The 20,663-nt window shown below is 39.0% G+C and overlaps 1 protein-coding gene across 2 annotated transcripts in view; it reads right to left on the bottom strand.

Moving 5' to 3' along the window:
• LOC124416155 (protein vein) overlaps nt 1–20,663 on the bottom strand; it is a 235,837-nt gene that overhangs the window by 58,759 nt on the left and 156,415 nt on the right. For both annotated transcript variants that reach the window (XM_046897077.1, XM_046897076.1), the window contains exon 4: nt 6,311–6,419. In XM_046897077.1, coding sequence (XP_046753033.1) covers nt 6,311–6,419 — 109 coding nt within the window. The remainder of the gene's footprint in view (nt 1–6,310; nt 6,420–20,663) is intronic.

The raw sequence follows: 20,663 nt of genomic DNA on the forward strand, positions 1-20,663 counted from the left end.
CATTTGCGTCAGGAGGCGGATATCTATCAAATGCGATTTAACAAGAAGCCGCGTTCGGATATCTGTCCATGGCTGAGTGACAACTACAAATCGCAAAGTCAGCCGCGACACGTTCGGATACTTTGGACGGATAAAAATACCGCTTGGCCTAAAGGGTTGTGCGGGGTAAATTTTCCACGATTAAAAAGTAAAAAAGAAGAGCGTCTCCTGCAAATTGACGCGTATATTAGGTACTCCTTAACAATTGATCCGGTTCCAGTTCCGGTTTCGTGTACATTTTGACATTTATTTCCGTCGAATAAGAGCCAGGGAAGATAAAGATAAAGTTGGGGTGGCAAAAGTGAACAAATGAGTCGGGGATGGGGGAAAATTTACGGTTTTCTCGCTGGTGAGAAGGTCCAGAAAAGTTTACATTTGAACATACTTTTTGGCCGATACTATACAACAATGGGCAAAATGGGGAAAGAAGAAGAGGATAAGAAAAACCGGGGAGAGAATGAGAGAGAGAGAGAGAGAGAGGGGGAAGAATATTTTCACCGGAATGATGGTGATAACAGTGAATAAATAAAAAAGATGCCGTTCTTTCAGACTTCTGGAGAAGTTGCAACATTTGCTTCTCTTACGCGGAACTGGTACGAGTTTTCACTTTGATTTATGACGAAAATTATTATACAGATTCTCCCAGGCAGGTTGTAATTGTTGTTTGAAAAAGTTGAAACTCTTCCATCCACGACAGAAATTTTTTTCATTTTTAACATTAACAAAGGGTTGAGTTTATTCGTAAAGTGGTGTTGGTCGATTTGTTATTGCTAATTTTCAATTATTCTGGGAACTCTGACAGTAAAAAAGAAAAGCTTTCATCAGTTTGCTTCGTTCATATGAAATATTTAGTAACAGGTTACTTGATAACGTTTTCTAACCATAATTACTCGATAATAGATGACCAATGAATCGTTGTTAGTTGCAGATTCCCAGGATCCGTATCATTTACATTAATTTTTTACGTGTAATAAAAACAGTTGATCTTGTATAAAAAAAATTCCGGTTTGTGGCGTTTAATGTCAGAATGTACGTGCACGATGTTAAAATCGTTATGTAATTAAAATGGCCGTGAGGTGAAATTATTCTGTCACTAAAATTTCTCGATCGTACAGAAAATTTTTTCAATACGTAAGCTATAAAACTATTTATCACACTTCATACCCTGCAATTTTCGAAAATTCTTTTATAACGCTGAATTTGAGGAATAAGAAACGAAAGTTTCAGTATCTCCAACTCTTAACCGTTGTGCATAAGTAAGAACGATACGCATCCATTATTTCGTTTATAATTATACGATGAGGTAGTCGAAACGAGGAGACCTCCCAAAAAGTTTTCAGAGGAAATAGGCGTTTGCTCGCAAGGTAGGGAAGTGCCAGAGCCTTTTTCGGGTGACCTTATTTTCCGATAAAGCCAATAAACCCTCGTCATCGGTCAGCATCGCCCGGTTGGACAGTGTGACCAGGACGGTCACCCCTTGTCAGCCTCTCACACGCGATGTTTCTCCCTTGGGAACTTTTATTTTCATCCCCTGCAGGATCTGCAGGGGAAATCCCTTCACGGTATCGCCCGCTAAATTTGTGTAGCGAATTTTTGCAATTTGGAAATCGGTTACCAAATCCTTTAAATTTTTCAGTGATTCCTACGCCAAGTTTCGCCGAATGTTCTATTTCTTTGATAACGTTATCTACCTAGCAAGGAGAAACACTAATTGATCGTTAGAAAAAAAAAACGTCGGTCTAAGTTATCGAAATAGAATTTGATGGAAGAACATCGACTTTCAATGAAAAGTAGTAGAAACGGTAAAATTTAAACATTGATTTTTTATAGAAACGCTACGGTTATTCGGATTTCAGACCTTTGTAATGTCAAGTCTTAGAAATTTATCGTTAGAAGACTTTAATTGCAGGAGACATCCAAGAATTTGTAAAATTGATCAGTTTTTAAATTTCCTTTCAATTACGAAATCGGATCGTTTGTTGAATTCGATTTCATTGAAATAACAAAAGCCGGATGCTAAGGGTTTTATTTCGGATAAGATTAGCATTCAGAAAACTTGATATAATTTTTCGTGTGCTTGACTCACACTGATTGTGAGAAAAATTTCAAACAATTAAGCTACTGGAAAATCAACTTTTTTTGTTACAGCCAAATTAATATTTTTACGTTAACATCACATTATCGGAATAGTCGCAAAAAATATAAAACGGGATGCCACAACGAAAAAGAATAGTAACAAATTCTAGATTATCTGCGGTCATGGTGTGAAATGAAAACAGACAAGAACTTGGAAGTAACAAGAACAAGAAAATTCATCTCACTATAATAAACGGAGGGGTGAGAATTTCAATTTAAATTCAAAGTAAAATGCTCGCGATCTAAATAATCTATTCAATGCCTAAACCCCATACATCAGGAAACTCGACGGTTCATAAGCCGGGCAAGAGAGACTGTCTGGAGAATCGTAAGTGGAAACAAGGGTGAAAATAAGTTGAAGATGATTAGCCTCGCTGCGGGGGAAGAAGACAGGCGCGGATGGACGGGATCTGCGTAAGGCAGGAAGGAGCAGAAATCGCGGGCGATCAGTTAGCGGCTCGACAGCCGGAGGCTCCCTGGAGCATAAATCAAGCTCGACGGAAGCTCTCGAAGGTAGGTTTGGGTCCGAGGTTGGCATTGTGATTGGCCGAAGGCCCGTGACTCGTCAGTTAGATTGGCCGATGCGTATCGGTCCTAAGGGAGAATCGGATAGGACGGCTAATCACGCGTACAGATTTCGCTACGCTGGGCAAATGGACGTTTCCTGTAAACTTTTTTCAATCACCATAATCAGGGATTTTATTATATATCCCCGAACTGCACGCAGGGTTGAAGTTCCAGATTTGAAAAGCTCCGAAAGCGTGTGATTCCGAATTATTTGGTGCAGGGGAAACTTGAAGCATAAAGAAATGAAACTTTTACGATACAAAGTTCCGAAAATTCAAGTTACGATAGAGCGAAATTCCGAACGTAAATATATGAAAAATCCAAAACAAAGTAACATTAAAGGACTTTTCAACCCCAACCTGCACGGTGTGATTGGCCAATTGATCAGTGCCAGGCAATCTCCTAATTCTCGATCAAATATCTGGGGATTCGGGCGGCGAACTGGGTCGGATATCCCGGAGGAAGAGAGGGAAGCTGTATACCAAGATCGGTGTACGCGAGGGAAATTTTACCCGAAATCCAGAGACAAGCCTTTTCGCTTGTGTGTTTCACAAAAGCGAAATCCTCTCGGCAGTGCTCTCGGTTCGCAAATCTGTCAGCCCTTTTCCAGATCTTCAAGTCTCGTCAGCCTCAGCTTAGGATAAATTGAAGGGGCGTTGCTACGTTACTGTATACTCGCATACCTTTTGCGCTTTGGTTATGTGGTATAACAAATATTTTTTATTTATTCTCCATTTCTTGTTCCTCTAAGAATGTGAACGTATGAAGGTATAATGGAATTATTTCCGAAAACGCACGTTTCAAATTCCAAACAGGGAAACGAGGGTGCAGGTGGAAAAAGAAATTGAAAACAAAAGCCGAAGTTAAATTCGATCCAAAGTCCCCAATAAACAGTCGTTCGAGCTTTTGTGGATACAGGATCGTTCATGTCATTACGAAGGACCTCGTATTTCTTGCAGAGAACAAGAGTACGAAATCGTTTTTACCAGTGAAAACTATGCAATTAAAACCGTATGTGAATAAAGAGTTACACTTTTTTTAATTTGATATGAGCACGATTGTAGAACCAAAAGTACCGAAAATAGATGATTAAGATTTAGTGACCTTATTTTACATCGATTCGGAAATTGGTCGATTTGATGATGATTCATCGGAAAACAAGCGTCTTTATGCTGGCCGTGAGCGAGTCCTTGAACTTCAAGTTTTCACACTGCACGTTCCAAGTTCACAGAAAAAAAATATCAGTATTCAGTTCAAATTTTGAAGTGAAAATTTAGATTCGTGATTAACAATTTGAAAACCCTTAGGTACAATATTACACGAAAATATTTTGATTTGTTTTTGTTTTGAACCACCATAATGAATCCATCAGTACAAATTTTGGAAGTCTGACTTTCGATTCGATATCAGTAATCAAAAATATTGGATTCGATGTTTTGAATTTCTAAATCTGACCTTAGATTCGCGATCAGTGACCCAAAAAAACTTCACGTTACCAGTTTTCATTCGAATCCATTCTATTTAAATAATTAAAAAAGTACCGAACAGGTCTAAGCCAAAGTCCAATCGAATCTAAGTTTGGAAAAACGGCGATGATTGAGACTAAAGTTATTGAAATCTGTAAATTCGTTCTCTAGATATCATGGGACAAAAGAATTGATCACATGCGTACACACACACAAACACAGACGTCCACCTGAAAACGATTAGAGGTGACTCTCTAACTTCAAGACGTGGAGATCTAGTGAAAACTCAACTTGTCATTCACGGGGTGTTTACAATAACTTCCTTTTTTCTCTGCAAACAGAGAAACTGGAAGTCAACAAAAACGAGCCCACAATCACATAAATTCTGCAGAATTTTCTTGGTCGCTATGAATTTGTATTCGGAAATTGTGAGAGTTTGAAGAGTTTTTCCAACAAAAGCGATCAGTGAGTGACTTTTGGGAATCAAGAACAAACACGGTTATGGTAAAATGCTCGAGCTTGAATAAGAAAATTAACTGGTTAATATAAGTATCTATTCAAAATGATAAAACCTGCTGAGAATTGTAACAGAAACGGTGCAGTTGTTTTCAAATTACTTAAAAAGATGTCGACTTTGAAGACCGGGGATTTTTAACGAAAGTCAACCCACGGCGACAATTAAGTCCACGGTTGAAAGCGACGACAAAATGCTTTTTACATCACCCGTTTTGAGCAGAATGGGGGTTGGAGTTGGAGAGTGAGCGGCTGAAGCAAAGCGCGGGGTGTAATATGCGACAGGAATGCTGAATTGGTGGGCATAAACCTTATACGAACCAAGGCGTTGTTTTCTTTTGGGGGTAAGAATCTTTTCTGTAAATAAATCAACCGAGATCTCTGGGAAATTGGGGAAAACGTTCACCGCCTAAGCCAAGGACGGTTGAGCTTTCGCTGGATGCCGGTGGGCTTCAAGAATAAACCGTGCTGGTATAACCAAAGTCGGTATCCTTTCTTTGTTCTTTTCTCCCTCGGGAGGATTCTTTATTGCGTATTTTGTTTGCGCAAAGTTGCGACCGCTAGGGTATCTAGTCTATGGACTGCAAAACTGCACCGAGAGAAAAGTTTGGCGAATCGACAAAGTAGAACGTTCAATATTTATCCTGACGTGTGTTGTCTAAAGCTAAATGACAGTCATACAAATTTTTTAAGATCATGGGATTTGGAAACTTGGACAAATTGAAAAATTTCGTTTACAGATTATCTGACTGTAATTTATTTAATCAGTATCAGTTAATTTAATATCACGTTTTAACCTTCATGTACTGTAAATTGTTTATAAGTTATGTACGCGTGATTTTAAGCCGGAATAAAACTCTTCCAGAAATGTATTCTGTCATCATTTATGTCCTGATATAGTGATTGATAAAAAAATTTGATTTACTTGTACGGACGTATGCAAAAAACGTTCAAATTATATATAAATCTACCTGATTCGTCCTACTTCATTCTACGTTGCCTGATTTTATTCACTCGAATAAATTTTTTTGTTTACCATGGGAGGTATATTGTTAAATACATAATTTGTAGAAAATAGTATTCTTGTGAAAGCGATTTTAAACCAAGTATCGATGTCAAAACTTCCGTTTCTAAGTCCAGTATTTTCCATTTCCGTACTTTTGAAAGAGATCCTTCATAGGTTATACGAATACAGTAATTTGGCCAATACACAACGTACGATTATGTCGTAATACGTTTGACGGAAAATATGAATTTCTGACCAACCAGCCTCCTTGAATCAACGTATCAATGTTTTTCTCTAATAAAGCAGAGAACGCAGATTAGGTACGTTCCTATTTTTGTCATCCGCAAAAAAGTCTCAGTCGAGTTAAAGAAAATTTTGGATCTACGTCAAACGCGATCCTTTTTTTCCGTAGCGGGGCGAACGAGATTCTTCGCCTTTTCTTCGGCCAAAAACCGCTCTCTTTTCTTACTCTGCTGTGTCGCTAAATCGGCTCTTCCTTGACTCCTCGCGAGCTGGGAATTCCTCATTTTCGGGTGAAAAACAAAGGGAGGAAAAAAGCTAGAAACAAGGGTTCGTCGCTCACCTGCAGGCTGGTTCACCGACGGTCTCAAAGAACAAGCAGGTTCCACCGTTCATGCAGAAGTCCTCCGAAATCGGACAAGGAGCTTCTTGTCGTGGCCACACTGCCGTCGCTGAAACAGAAATCAATCACAATTAGTTATTTGTGAATATCATCCGCAGGATAAATCGATTTACATCCGCGTTCCGTAATTCGTTGTGATTCGCATAAAGGAGAAGAAGGAATAAATAATATAAATTAAGACGGAAGAACAGTCGAACAGACAGAAATAGAGAGAGAGAGAGAGAGACATAGAGGAGTATAAAATGTAGAATGGAGTTTAATGCACAGACTGTATACTTGAGAGAATGCCCGGTTTATTTAAGATCCGGATTAATTCAGAAGTTTCAATTGAGCATGAATTGGATTTCAAAGTATTTAAACTTTCAGGTGTAACCCGAATTGATAAACTTCAGCATTTGCCTCCGAGATTCGTATAAATGTACAGAAATTAGTTAGGCGTGGAGTCGACGGGTTAACACCTCTTGAAATCTGCCCCCCCCCCCCCCTTCACCTGCCTGTCTGTCGGCATGAAATTCTATAAAATAATTTCAAATGACGTGAAGAAATTCTTGGATTATTCGTAATCATTTGTAATTATTTATCATACACTTATAAAATAGACAGAATTTTTCTTCAATCAGATCTTTGAGTGACGCAGTTCGGTTGATCGTAAGCCTTGGAAGAATATGTCTGAGTAATTTGGTCGAGTCTTGCAAAATCCAGGATAATCCTCGGGAAATGTCGGGTTCAAGTTACCGGATCAAAGGTCACAAGCGACCGTCTCAATTTCCATAGAGAATATAACGAGTAAATTTCAATTTCCACCAACCGGACAAGGATTACGTCCCACCTTCAGGTATGCAAATCTATCGCGGGGGAAAATTTATGAATACCTCATTTCAGCGGGCGCAGCGTTCTCATTTCGGGGGATCAAGATTATCGGGAAGAGCTAAAGTGGGAACGGCCAAACAATGAAAATACCGGGTTTCACAGCTCGGGGTGTGTAAACTGTAATCGAAAAGCGGCACGTATATCATATATATTTAGACATGGTTTCATACATGGCTCTCGCGCAATTATACATCACCCAAAAAAGCTGCAAGTGTAATACGACAAAAACATCTCAAATCTTTTCTTTGAGTCATACATGGTGGTAAGTATTCTTATTACTTATTTTATTTACATTTTTTGTGTATTCAGAAAACTTTGCAACATATTTCTCTGGTGGTTTTCTGATATTTTTAAGGTTTTTAACACTCGAGAGTAATTATTGCGATACACTGTTAATTATTATTGTTAGAAACGATATCAATAATCTCTGCATAGTTTTTTTTTTATCGTATTTGATCAAATTTGAAATTTTCGTCCACCGTATTACATCCACCATCTTGAATTTCCGAAATCTGATCAAAAACCATGAAATACCATATTGTTATAAAAGTTACTTGGCACAATAATTTATGACTCAAAGTGTTAATTCAGAGAGAACTTGAAAGATTTTGTTTTGTAATCTCTGCAAGAAATTTTTAAGAAACGTTTTTTTTTCCTTCAATGAATTTTGTTCATATTTACGTGGCCTTATTGACTCGTTCGTTAAATGTACACATAAAACTAAAAATTCATTCGATTAATTTAACGGAGCCGCATTTTTATAACAAGAGAAAAGAATAAAAAGATTAGCGATGAAGTAGCTTTGTACGTTTCAAAGAGTAAAGATCAGTTTGCCGATGGAAGCTTCCATTCCTAATTTTCGGCAAAAATAATATATTCCGTATTAAAAGCACATAAGATTCTTGGCAGGAAATTAATCGAGTAAAAAATTCGATCCCATCTCTTCAGAGTGAGTTGAAAATTCTCTTAGATCCGGATTTGCGTGAAAAGTGTGGTAGAACCGCGGTCATGTGATATAATAAATTCATACCGCAACTTGAGCGAGAATACAGAGATAATAATCGAGCCGTTTGCCGTGCTTGATGCACGGCTAAGAGGAAAAAATCTTTTTATGAGTAAAAACACTCGCAGCTTATGGTGTAGGCATCTTCGGGAGGTTGGAGCTGCAGCAGCGCCGCGGTAGGTAGGCGAGCAGGTTGGTGTACTTAAATTATTCATAATTAAAAGCGTGGCATGGAAGCCACAACATAATTAACCGAGATATAATTACCCTAATGCCGCAGCCACGCCTACACAGCTTATTTAATCTCGGTTACTTAAACAGTCCCGTATGCGCCGGCTTATTCTCCTCGTTGAGGGCGTGTGAATGTGCTTTCCAACCCAAGGATACGTCGTACGTAAAACCGCAGGCAAACATGTCGTCCAGGAGAAGCTCGCGATCCTATGAGTCCTGATTTGTCCCGGCAGTTTGAAATTTTATCGAGTTGAAAGAGTGAGTGAGAAGAATGATTTGCGAAAGGAGGACTTTGATCAGGGAAATGGCACAGCGTGCAACGGAGAAGCGTGTTGATGAAGCGCGAAGGCTATTATTACCAAGGGGAGGAAACAGATCATTACTTTGGTCGTAAAAAAATTATTCTTTAACCCTGTAATTAGTTGTATAGAACGATAAGCAATTCGTTGGATGAAAAATTCATTCGAGTCACGCAAAGGTAATTTCGGATCAAGTCCACCACTTGTTTTAACTCGCTTTACCCCTTTGGAGAAGGGTAAGCATAATAAATGTACACGTGCGATTTTCGGATGTAGTAAACTTCCGTTAACCGAGAACTTGATCCGGAAGGGATGAATATTTCGTTTGAAAATGTCCTGGATGTACAGTCAGGTCAAAAATGTCTCGGAAAAAAGATGCCTAAACAAGGGTTTAAAAAGTGTAATTAAACCCCATCAAGGTAAATATAATAAAAAAGTTTCATCTGCTGTACGAAGAAGTATTTCAACTGAATTTCAGGTTTAAACATCTTTTTATTAACAACTTTAACGAAATCGAAACGTTTTATTTTATACTTGATTAATTGATGCGTAATCAGTAAACGAATACAAGCATATTTATTCGGGAATAAGAAACTGGCAATCGTTGGTAAAAAAAATCAGGTCAAAGAATTAAACCCATGAAATTCACGGCCAAATGGTCATAAGAAGAATGATATCACATCAATGTAAAGAGTACTTCAAGCACTTTCCGATGTCTCTTTGTTCGTTCAACCACTTTCATTACTTCCGAAAATATGCCGACAAGAAAATTTAAAATCTTCAAAAATTCGGGCAAATTTAAAATTGCGATGTTCTAAGAGTGTTCAGCCTGAACTACAACTACAGAAATAGGTTATCATTACCCAAAATTGAACTCAACTAATCTATGGCGAACTTAATACCGAACAAAATGAGTTATTGTTAGTAAAAATTAATAGAACGATGGTATTTCTCGATGGTAATTGTTTACGCAGTGACGTCATTGCGTTCGAAATTCATATACGTTTCCATATCAAGGGATCGTTTTTAGTGATATGTAACTCCATTATCTGGAGTAAGACTATCCAAGCCTTTGTTCCAACACCGTTTCCGACCAGACTATACATCCCATGGACCCTTAACATCATTGTTTGGTACTCGCAGCTCTGCGAAACAGAAACACAATCGACTGTGTACGTATTTCCTGGTTATATCGGTTTCGACGGGGACGACCGACGGATTCAATAAAGGCAGTTCAGACGGAGATATTGCTGACTTGAACTAATAGCGTCTGGCCAGAGTTCGCTGCTTGGAATCCGAAATTCAGAACCCTGGTATGTACACCGAGTCTCACTCCGAATGTAATTTTCTTCATCACAGTAAGCCAGCGATAGCAAATGTCCGTTGAGTGAAACGGCGAAACACGTGTCTCTCTATTTTCGCCCATAATTAGGTAAAAAATTATTGTTTAATCGACTGCGCTATATTGCATGACCTCTACTTGCGAGCCCTTTTGCTAATTACTGGCTTAGACGCCGCGTCGATTGTCCCACGTCACGTCAGCCATGACGAGCCGATCTTTCTTCCGATCTCGCGTGTTCCTCACCCTCGCAATGACGTCGGCCTAACTTTCGTAGTTTTTCCCATGCCATGAAAAAATCCCGTTTACCTACGCCGCGGAGATTGAGGGTCGCTGTCCATCATTCTGCCCCGTTTTCCTCACGGTTCAACCCCTCGATCTCTTTTCAATTTTTCCATCCTGACTTTCGCACCCTGCAAGCTCGACGCGCGGTGTGAAGTTTTGGTTTTTACACTCTTTCCTCTTTCCTCAATCCTGGCCTAGCTTACATCACGAGGTCGATAGGGAGGCATTTTTACCCTAAGATTGTTGGATTAGATGAAAAAAGTTTTGCTTAATTTCGAGCTGTTCAAGTTGCCTGGAAGAGGAAATTGAGAATTTGTTCTTTGTTTGGGTCATTAGACCGGCCGGGATTATAGGCCTTGCTGACTGCGCTGCTCTGCTTGAAACGCATAAAGAAAGGAGTTTGACACAGATATTAAGCAATAATGATTCAAGGTGGCTGACTCATGACGCTAGTTTCTTTCGCGATGGGAGATGATACTGTTTTCTCAAACCGATTTTCCAAATTGTTAATCGTATATAAATGACAGGTTATTATTATAATATCACGCGCAATGCTGTTAATAAAAATTCCGTGGCTTTACAGATTTGATGTCGCAAACGTGTGTGAACAAAGTGTCTTTTATGACAATTTTATAGATCTGTGGAATTGAGATTGAAAGATCGCTTTCAGGAAGAGTTGAGAAAAATGCTTGTCTCCTCGGGCAGAAAAAAGTTTTCCAAATTAATCTTTTGGAATTATGATATTTTGGAATACTGTAATGTACTGATAAAATATAAAATTAAATTTTGTTCGTGATTGAAAGGAAAAGGTTTCAACGTCAGCCAGACGTGGTGAGAAATACTCCAGAGTTACGCGATTATCGCAAATCTGTCTGCAGCAGCAGTTGCAATTATAATTCACAGCAGAAGTGCAGTTCAACTTCAAGAAACGCTGTAGAAATACGATTCGTACGAGAGAATTTTCGCTGCGCGATCGTTTTATCTGTCCGAATTTTGGCAGATAATTTTTTTTCCAACATTTTCTCAGGTCTATCGTCCTCTTTTTAAGACAACCAACAGACCGAGGGACGACCATAAATAATTTCAATGCACCGTAGACGAACACCTGCGTTCAAAAAACGAGATAGAAGTAAAATCCGGTGCAAAAATAATACAAAGTTGCACTCGAGGTGGGTGCTAAAAATACAGATTTAGCACTGTCGTAATGGAGACAACCGACGTGGGCGTCTCGTTACTGGCATCCCAAAGGAGTTGGAAAAAAGTTGAGCGCAAATTTAAGACCATCAAGTGTTGCACAGTAGATATAATAGATCAGCCTGTGCCCCTCTTTGATATCCTCAACTGCATCGCAGTAAAAAATTTCCCAACTTCGCATTCGCGTTCTAGCTATACGCAAATAATTTTCGATTCACGGAAATTCGGTGACGGGATTAAAAGCGTTATAAATAGATGCTTGGCAGCGTAAAAATCGGGTTTGAAACGTCGAATAATTTCTAATCGCTAAGACATCTGGAGAAAGAAGACTCATTATGTAGTAATGAGGCTAGTAAAAACCGATTCCCCGAGATTTTTAGAGCTGTTCATTTTGAATTTGACCAAAAAACTCGAAAATTCAAGCTGATGGATGAAAAGGCAAAGTGAAATGACGCTGAAAGTGTTCGCTTTCTATTTTCCATCCATCATCGCTAATCGGCCGTTTTTCATTTTTCAATATCGATAAAAAGTTTGGATCAGCCACCGGAAAAGCTGTTGAAAAAGTTCTTCCAGAAATTACTTTCCTCAATATCCACCATCCAGAAAGAGTTATTGATTCCTGAAATTTAAAGGCTCTATATTATAACTCGAGGATAGATAACTTGTTAAATTTCAGTCAAATTTTTCTCAAGTTGTCGGTCACAGTAGAATTACATCAAATATTTCAATGATTTTAAAGGCTAACCTGACTCGCAGGATTAACGTCAAAGTAACATTTACAAAATGTTTATAAAGTAACCCCAAACAGATCCATTCATCCATTTACCAAATGAATTTGTCCCCTCTGCCGAAACCCTCGGAAGTGTTTCTACTTCTGAATGATGATGCAAGCTCCATTTTTAGTTCCGCATTGGAGAAGGATCAATCCAGGATCGCGGCATGTGAGGATCAGGTGTCAGTGATAGAGAGACGTCGCCATTGGCCAAGCCTGCGTCTCCTAAACATATTGAGCTGCCTGAAAAGCTCTTTCATTTGCGCCTTGTTCTGCGACTGTGCGTGTATGTGAAACGGTGTTCTGGCCGTGCAGAGGGTTGTACAGCTGTGTTAATGACGTGAAAGTGTTTAGGTTCTAGCTCGGTCTAGCTGACATCAAAGGCAGGTTGATGGTTGGATTGTTCCACGGATATAAAAGTGGGACGTCGGTTCGTGACGTCTGAATGAAAGCTCTTTTTGTTTTGGTACTGGTGAGGGTGGCGTTGGTCCTCGTCTCAGCTTTGGCCCATTCTTCCCTGGCGTTTAAAATGTATTATTATGCCGCAAACTTGTTCCCCGCATCTGTCAGACCGTCCACTATTACACCTATGGAATACGGTCTTCAGGGGAAACCATGCAACTAGTGAAATTGCGAGATCAGAGATTCTAAGAGATGCGCAGAGGAACTTTGCGGGGTGGGGTTGATATTTTGAATTTGAAAAGTATCGAAAGCGCGAAATTCCCAATTTTTTAGTCGCGAAACTCAAAGTGAAGAAATCAAACCTTGAGGAAACATCAAAGTTTCGAATGGTCCGAAATCTGATGCTCAAAGTTCTGAGAGTGCGAAATGGAGAAAATTTTTGAGTTTGGATATTGTCAAAGCTCAGTTCTTATGATATTCACTAATTCTACATAGATTTTGTGCAGAAGGTAAAACGCAACTTTTAAAAAATCGTAAATTGAAAATACGTTGGTGATTTTTTTCAAGACTAATCATTTTTGAAAAGCTTCTGTCAATCGTAAATGTGCTCGTAAATGTGCGATAAAAGCAATTAGAAAATAGTTTTGATCTCCATTTTTGTTTGAAGCTTTTCTGAAGATAGTAAGATCTAATTTTACTTTATACACAGTGTGACATCAGTCTCAGTTTCAGTGGATATTTTAAACCGTAAAGAAATGTAACATTCAAGGACATGCATCAACCGATGGAAAGCACAACTTAGAATAAACACACATAATATATCCCTGCAGCATTATTTGCGGATCCATGTCAGATCTTGCATACGTAACGAATACTATCGTTTTCTGAGAACATCTTCCGATTTGTATAATTCGAATCGATAACTAATGGATATAGGTCTAAACTTCCACAAATACTTACGAATTTTGAGTCTTCCTAAGTATACAAATGGAGTGATTTCATTAGTCATCCCAGTTTTCTGGAACGATTATTTTAGAATCGAATTATACCGGTCAAAGTCGCGTCCGTTATTTAGGACTTTAAAACTGACAAGTCTCGGCCTTTTTAAACACGTAATAAGATCTGATCGCCACCTATAAATCAATATCCAATTTCCGAATAAGTTGATAGGATGTAACAACGTTGCGTGAGATTAGAGCTTTTTAGACTTTGCTGTGTCTAAGAGGCGATCCGTTACTCGTAAACGTATACAAGCAGAATTTTATTCTTCGAGTTGGATTCTCGCCGTCATTGTTTTCCATTATTTTTCATCGTCCAACAAAATTTCACGACACTTGGTAGCTTCGGGTGAAAATTAAGATATGCAACACTTACATCCTGCAATGACGTTGGTCTGGAGAAAACCGCAGGAAGACATTTGTCTGTTTGAATGTTGAAGCATATTCGATTGGTCTGTAGTGACGTGTTTTCAGCCTTGACTAGACACGTTGAAAGAAGCAATATACGTTATTTTGGAATGCGAAATATTATCCGACGATCGACGAAGAGAATTTATTTAAATGAAAGAAAAAGAAGAGAAAAAAAGAAAAGAAAAGCAGAACGAGAGGGAACATTTCGTATCCTTGAACTTTATACTCTTCGAGCAGTTTTTTCAGTAAGACTATATTTCTTTGCAGGCCGAAGGTTGTAACTCATGAACCGTGAAGTATCAAGTGGGCTGAATTTTTCACAGAGAATTTACAACGTCTTTTTCTTCTTGGCTCGCAACAGGCAACATAGCTTCAAGCATATCTCAAAAAGTATGTCGCAGAACCCTTTGACGCTATCTTTGTATATTACAAGCAGAAAATAAATCAGTGCTTGCGAATAATGGAAAATCTGCATTTTTTAAAGTAAAACATTGTCAGGTTTGTTCTTTTTGGAATCAGATGCTCACGTTTTTGTACGTAATACTATAATATGGGTATCTTTTCCATACTTTGAAGTTTCGTTAACAAGCGCAAAAGAGTCCGTGTTTCACCGGTACTTCAGGATCTCATGTTACCTTGACAAATCTTGAATGCGAAGGGGATTTTTAAGAGAACTACAGTCTGTCCCGAAGGAGTTTTCATCCGTAAAGTAGACTCATTACAGGATTTAACTATGCACTTTTGAAATATAATCGGATTAAAGTCAGAATCTTTGAGACGTCTTGTTGAGATGCAGTCAAAGTAAAAGTGTATGTCGTCTCACATCAGTTGAAGAGTCTTACGCATCGCATTCGTACTGAAGAGTATGAATTCACAAAAGATATTCTTATTTCGCATAGAAAGCAAGTTTGAATCTGATCACACTAAAAAGTGTGTCTTACATAGTGATCAACGTTTTTGTACAAGCAAATTGAGTCAATTAGTCAACGAATGTTAATGGATTGATGGTTACAGAATGACCCCGAAATAAGAAAAAAAAGACAGTTAATGTTATTAAATAGTATACAGGGTATTCCATGCCAACTTAGTAAGCGATTAATCGTAATATTTATGATTTTCACCAGGGATTCTTCCCGTGATAGTAATTTTTTATGTTCATTTCAAACAACTTCTTTTCGGTCGATGATTTATAAAAAATTCTTTAAATATTTTGCAACTGAAGTTGAAACTGAAAACTACAAATGGAATAGTTTGGTTTTCGAATCGGAAAATTTTTATGCAAAAACGATGCTTTGGGCTGAAGATCAATAGTTTGAAAAAATAGTAAATTATCTCCAGAGGTTTTCAGGTATTATTCTATCACTGAAAAATGTCTCTGGCGAAAATAAAATATGGCATGGTAAATCGTTTACTGAGAATGATAATTGGCGCGGAATATCCCATATACGGTATTTGAAACTTTTTCAACTTTTCTTCGCTAAATTCTGGGTAAATTTTCATTCATCAGTTTATTATTATTAGTGTATAAAATGAGCGGATTTTCACGTCGAGAAACGTTAATCCATTTGCTTGACGCACAGTATTTTGTTGTAAATAAATTGAAGTTCGCTTTCCGTACGAGCTGCGAGTCTCGTGAGAATTCATACTCTAAACAGGAAATTCCGAGGTCTCATAAAAATGTCAACACAGTAACCGTTAATTACTGAAAAGTAGTTAATGCTCGAAATTTCCTTCTGAAACGGCGGTTGCGAGCCTCCTTAAGTTTGAGCCCCGCCCATTGAAAGCCGCAAGCGGGAATCAGGATCTCGGTGCAGGTGGTGTAACCACTTGTACATTTGCCGAATTTCACCCCATCAGTCTAAACTCTGAAACCAGGCTGCGGGTGCTGGAGGTTAGGAAATGGTTCTCGCATCTACTGATGTGGGATCCAGAATTGTACGTCTCGGAGCGAGAAAGCCCCGAGGCGCGTGACGGGGTGAGTGTGGTTCTGGATCCTCGGCTTCCCAAGCTTTCTGAGTGCGGCAAAAAGCTCGCCTTTTGCAGTCTAGAGAAGTTGCAGATGCAGGTAAAGGGTAAGGAGTCGATTTAAGTTAAGGAATCGCAATTAGTCGATTAATCTATAAATCAACGATCCATCGATCAAATGTTATCGCTTAATCGATTGATCGAAGTTGCCTCATAATTTCTTTCTTCATCCGAAATACGATTAATCGCGTAGTACTAATAAGTACTAGTAAAAAGTGAAAACCGAAAACTTGGAAGAGCTTTATATAGTATACATTCCAGATGATTTCTTTTCATCGATGCAGACATCAGAAGGACCATACAAGCGGGTTGTGAATACGCAGCTCGAAGGAAAGTATTCCGAAGAAATTTTACGGGGTGGTTTTGCGACGGGTGAAGACGTTTCTTCGATTCTCAACAATTTACTTGGTCGATACGCATGCTGAGGTAGAAAGACTTTTCCTAGACAGGTAAGCGCTTCTCGGCACATCCAACGAAGGAAGTATTTCACTTCCTTGAAGCGCAGATGCAGCCGATCCAGTCTTGCTGCAAGTTCTGTACCTGCTATGCTGCATTGTATTTTCTATTTATGGCGTCATTTCGCCGCTCGCTGCTTACGAACCTGCCGTATGGGGGTTGGTAGATACCGTATTCCTTGGAATTCACCGCCTGGAATTACTCCGCACAATTCATGGTCAGCGTCCACTGTTCCTGAGTGCTAAACGCCCTTGATCTACGACCTGCCATCCCCAACCTGGTGCCACCAGGTTCAAAATGTTTCAGGTTAATGGATCTGTTGACTGTTGAATGGGTTTACATGCTACAATAAATATCCTGCAATAATCTCAAAAGTTGCGAGATTATTCTCTCAGTTTTGAAAGATTGGCCATCGATCTCCAGGGATTGTATTTCCCATAATAGTGATAACTTGTAGAGACAAGCAGTTACTGTTTTCCTTAGATCGTTTTCCTTATTTTCTGGTTACAAAATGCTTTGGATGGTTATTTTCAGTTTTTTATACTATTCTAGCATTATTCTTGTAAAATCTGTCCACCTTCCCATACTTTGAAACAAGTAGCGTGGCATGGAAAGGTGGCCATTTCTTTTTATGATGTAAAGTTACATCGTTGTTGGAGATATTTCTCTTCCTGAAAGTGTCCCAGTTTTATCAGTGTTCCATAATTTGTACGCGTTATTGAAGATTCTTACTAAAACAGTGCGCCGTTTAGGGGTCGCGAGTTAAGGAGAACGACCCGGAGTATAACTATCGAGATTTTGCCTTAACACCATCCGTTCTACAGTTCGTCGGGCAATTCGAACGAGCGAAGTTTCCGTCTTCTGCACAGCTGCAGTTTCGCACGAAAATCGAACGGTCCACTGGTCAGCGTTATTGGTTGAATCCGGCCGGAGTTCACGGTGTATCGAACTGCAGGTGCAAGGGCGATGCTATCGAAACGTGCAGATGCATGTGCAGAGCGTATTCTTTTTGTGCGAAAAGAATTAAATATAGAATACCGATAAACGGTAGCGGAAAATGTTATAAACCTTATTCAGAACATTTCCTCTTGAATGGTTTTATATCCACAAACCATGCATGCAGAAAAGTTCCTCGAAAAGAAGTTAAACGAAGTAGAAAAAGCGTTATTTCTACTTCCTATCCTCCCAATAACCTAATGAAAAGAAACTGGGCATTTGACCAGGTTAAGCTGAAAGCAAGTGATTAACGGATTGATTTTCTTTGGAAAGCACATCGATTTGTGGTCAATGACGGTGTTGGGGTGTATTTTGCACCGGAAGCTACGCGTGGCTCGTAGTTTGTGGATTTGAAAGCTCAGACTTCTCGTCTAGCAGGTTAGGCGATGCGATTCTGGCATTCAGAGGGGCTCTATTAACGTCAGGCATGAATCCTTTATCGTGCAGGTTTAACGTGACGTGCGGCGGGCGTCTGGAACTTCCCACGATTAGCGACTCGGTAATGTCTAGCGTGAATTTGGACAATGAAACCATTCGTAGGAGTTGTATGTAGCTGTTGCTGAGCGCGAGGGGTTCAAGATCGAAAACAGTGACTAAGCACCTAGGGCCTGGCTAAAGTTACCGAAACAAAATTATTCCTGAACCAAAACTCTGTACCAACCCTTAAAGATTACGTGCCTCCCACTCAAACTGACGTCGGCTGTGTATTCAGCCGGTTCTAAATCGCGAGGTTTCACCCCTTAAACGTCGATTCCATACACGAGTTGCTTAATTTTCATCTCCCAGAGACAATCGTCTTTTGCTTATTGATTCTCGCTCAACTGTATCCTGCAGCAATGTGGAAATTAATTAACTACATCCATTCTACGAATATCCTTGAGCGTACATCCTGCTTCCAGAATTACACAATGATGTCTCGCGCGAAATCCAATTTCTCGCTGTAAACTCGTCACGATTTTCGGAGCTTAGTAATTATCGCAGCTGCTGCACGAAGCATATATGTATATACATATATAGGTGTTATACATATATATGTGTGGGTTTATGCACGTCTTCGTTCCAATTAAAATTTAACAACCTTATGAAAAAAGGAATCAAAAAGAAGAAAAAAAAAATAAAAAATTGGACATATATTACCGATGTAATTATTACTTCTAGCTGTTAAGCATTAATTAAACGGACGTGCAATTTATCCGCAAAAAAAAGAAAAGTATTCATCCTACGTGTTCTGTAGAGTTTTCAGAAAGCGAATGACGCACGAAGGCTGAAAGCTCTGACGAAAGTGTGTAGGAATATCGGGGTTTCGGGGGTTAAGGAAGGGACTTACCATCCGAGGGATGGCGTGAAAGCTTGAAAGCTGAGGCGCTTCCGGCGAGCTTTGCGTAGCCAATAGACTTCGGATTATCGCATATCGCCGCCGTTCCATTGCCCTGAAGGTTATGCTCCGTCGACCACGCCCCAAATAGACCCGTTATAACTATTCATCGAAGTCGTCCATTGTTGGGGCGCTTTCGACTTCGAACCCTGCACGTAACCGCGTCTTAAAAGCCAGAAAAGAGATCCGCGAATGGATCGTGAAATATGTATGCGGTAGTTTCTTGATTAAGAATGTTTAGAAAGACGGGAAATTTTTCATATTCGATCGAAACTTGGAATAAGCATTGAAACTAATTGCCTCAATGAATTCTTTGCATATTTTTTATATCTTGTTTCGTATTGTGTGGATACAAATATATCAATGATCCAGGAAAAACTTTAGTTTATAGTTACTCACAGTTAAAGGGGAACGTATACGAGACGATTTTGTTCATTATTGTGAGATTTTGGTCCCCGATCGTTACGTATTGTCAAAGTAAACATATTGGTCTGCTTTCAAACTTGGTTAGATGGAAAAAAATCAGTTGAACATTATTACCAAATTATGAAACAGATGCCCGACTTCGTCAGTAAAATTCAGGACGAATTGAATATCGCAAGACAGCGACCTCGGAGAAAATTTGAAGAGCAATTATTCTGGAAACTACGATTTTAACTCCTAAAAGATCCTACAGTATTTGGCAAGCTTCTAAAATTAATGTAGCGAATTTTTGGAAGCATTATTTTGCTCCAGTTAGTACGTATAAAGTGTAACAAATGATAAGGTTGAACAATTTTTCCTCATCAGATGTATACGCAAGCATGGCTTAAAGTGGAACGAAAAGAGTTTTCGAGCAGCATTTATCTATGTTGAGGCAAAGTTAATAAAACTCTGAAGCTGAGTACATCGATCGTCTTATCAATGACACGTAATATTTTTCAGAAAACGGGAATGACGATGCGAATGACATTCTCAAATTTCGATTATACTTATTTTATTTTACTCGTTGTTTTCGATTCAGTTTAGGTTTTTTAGACAACCGTGAGAAACGGTCAGTTTCGGGTGCATTTAGCAGCTCAGTGACACGTGCAAAACGCACACACGAAATGCGGAGTTGACCGTGTCACGTCCCTAGCAAATATTCTACACACGAGGTTCATGCCTCGTTGTACCGGCTTTGAGAATTTCGGTTAATCACGTGTCGACTACAAACGGAATTACGCAACATTCACCAGCAAAGTATTTTAACAGTTGGACTGCACACTGAACACGGACCCAATCAACTCCAGTCTCGGTTCAAGGGGTGGGCGTATTTCGCAATATTCCTAACTTCCTTAAATTTCATTTTTAAAAGTATCTTTCTTGACTACCCTAACCGAGGAAAAAATTCTGCATAAAGTTGAGAAGGGTAAAAATGGTCGCGATTCATCAACGAGATACTTAGAGTTTATCATTTTTCTTACTTTCCGTAACTCCGTATGTATAACGTTAAAATTTAAGTGATCTGAATATGCGTTAGGGTTCCTTAAAGTAACTTTTTAACCAATCCAAATCCCCGATTATTGGAAATTTAAGATCCCTTGTGTTTCGGTAATTTCTAACTTATGTATAAAGTTTACAAAGCACGAGTGATCCGATTAGATTAATCTAATATT

Source organism: Diprion similis, chromosome 2 (assembly GCF_021155765.1).
Source record: "Diprion similis isolate iyDipSimi1 chromosome 2, iyDipSimi1.1, whole genome shotgun sequence".
NCBI lineage: Eukaryota > Metazoa > Arthropoda > Insecta > Hymenoptera > Diprionidae > Diprion > Diprion similis.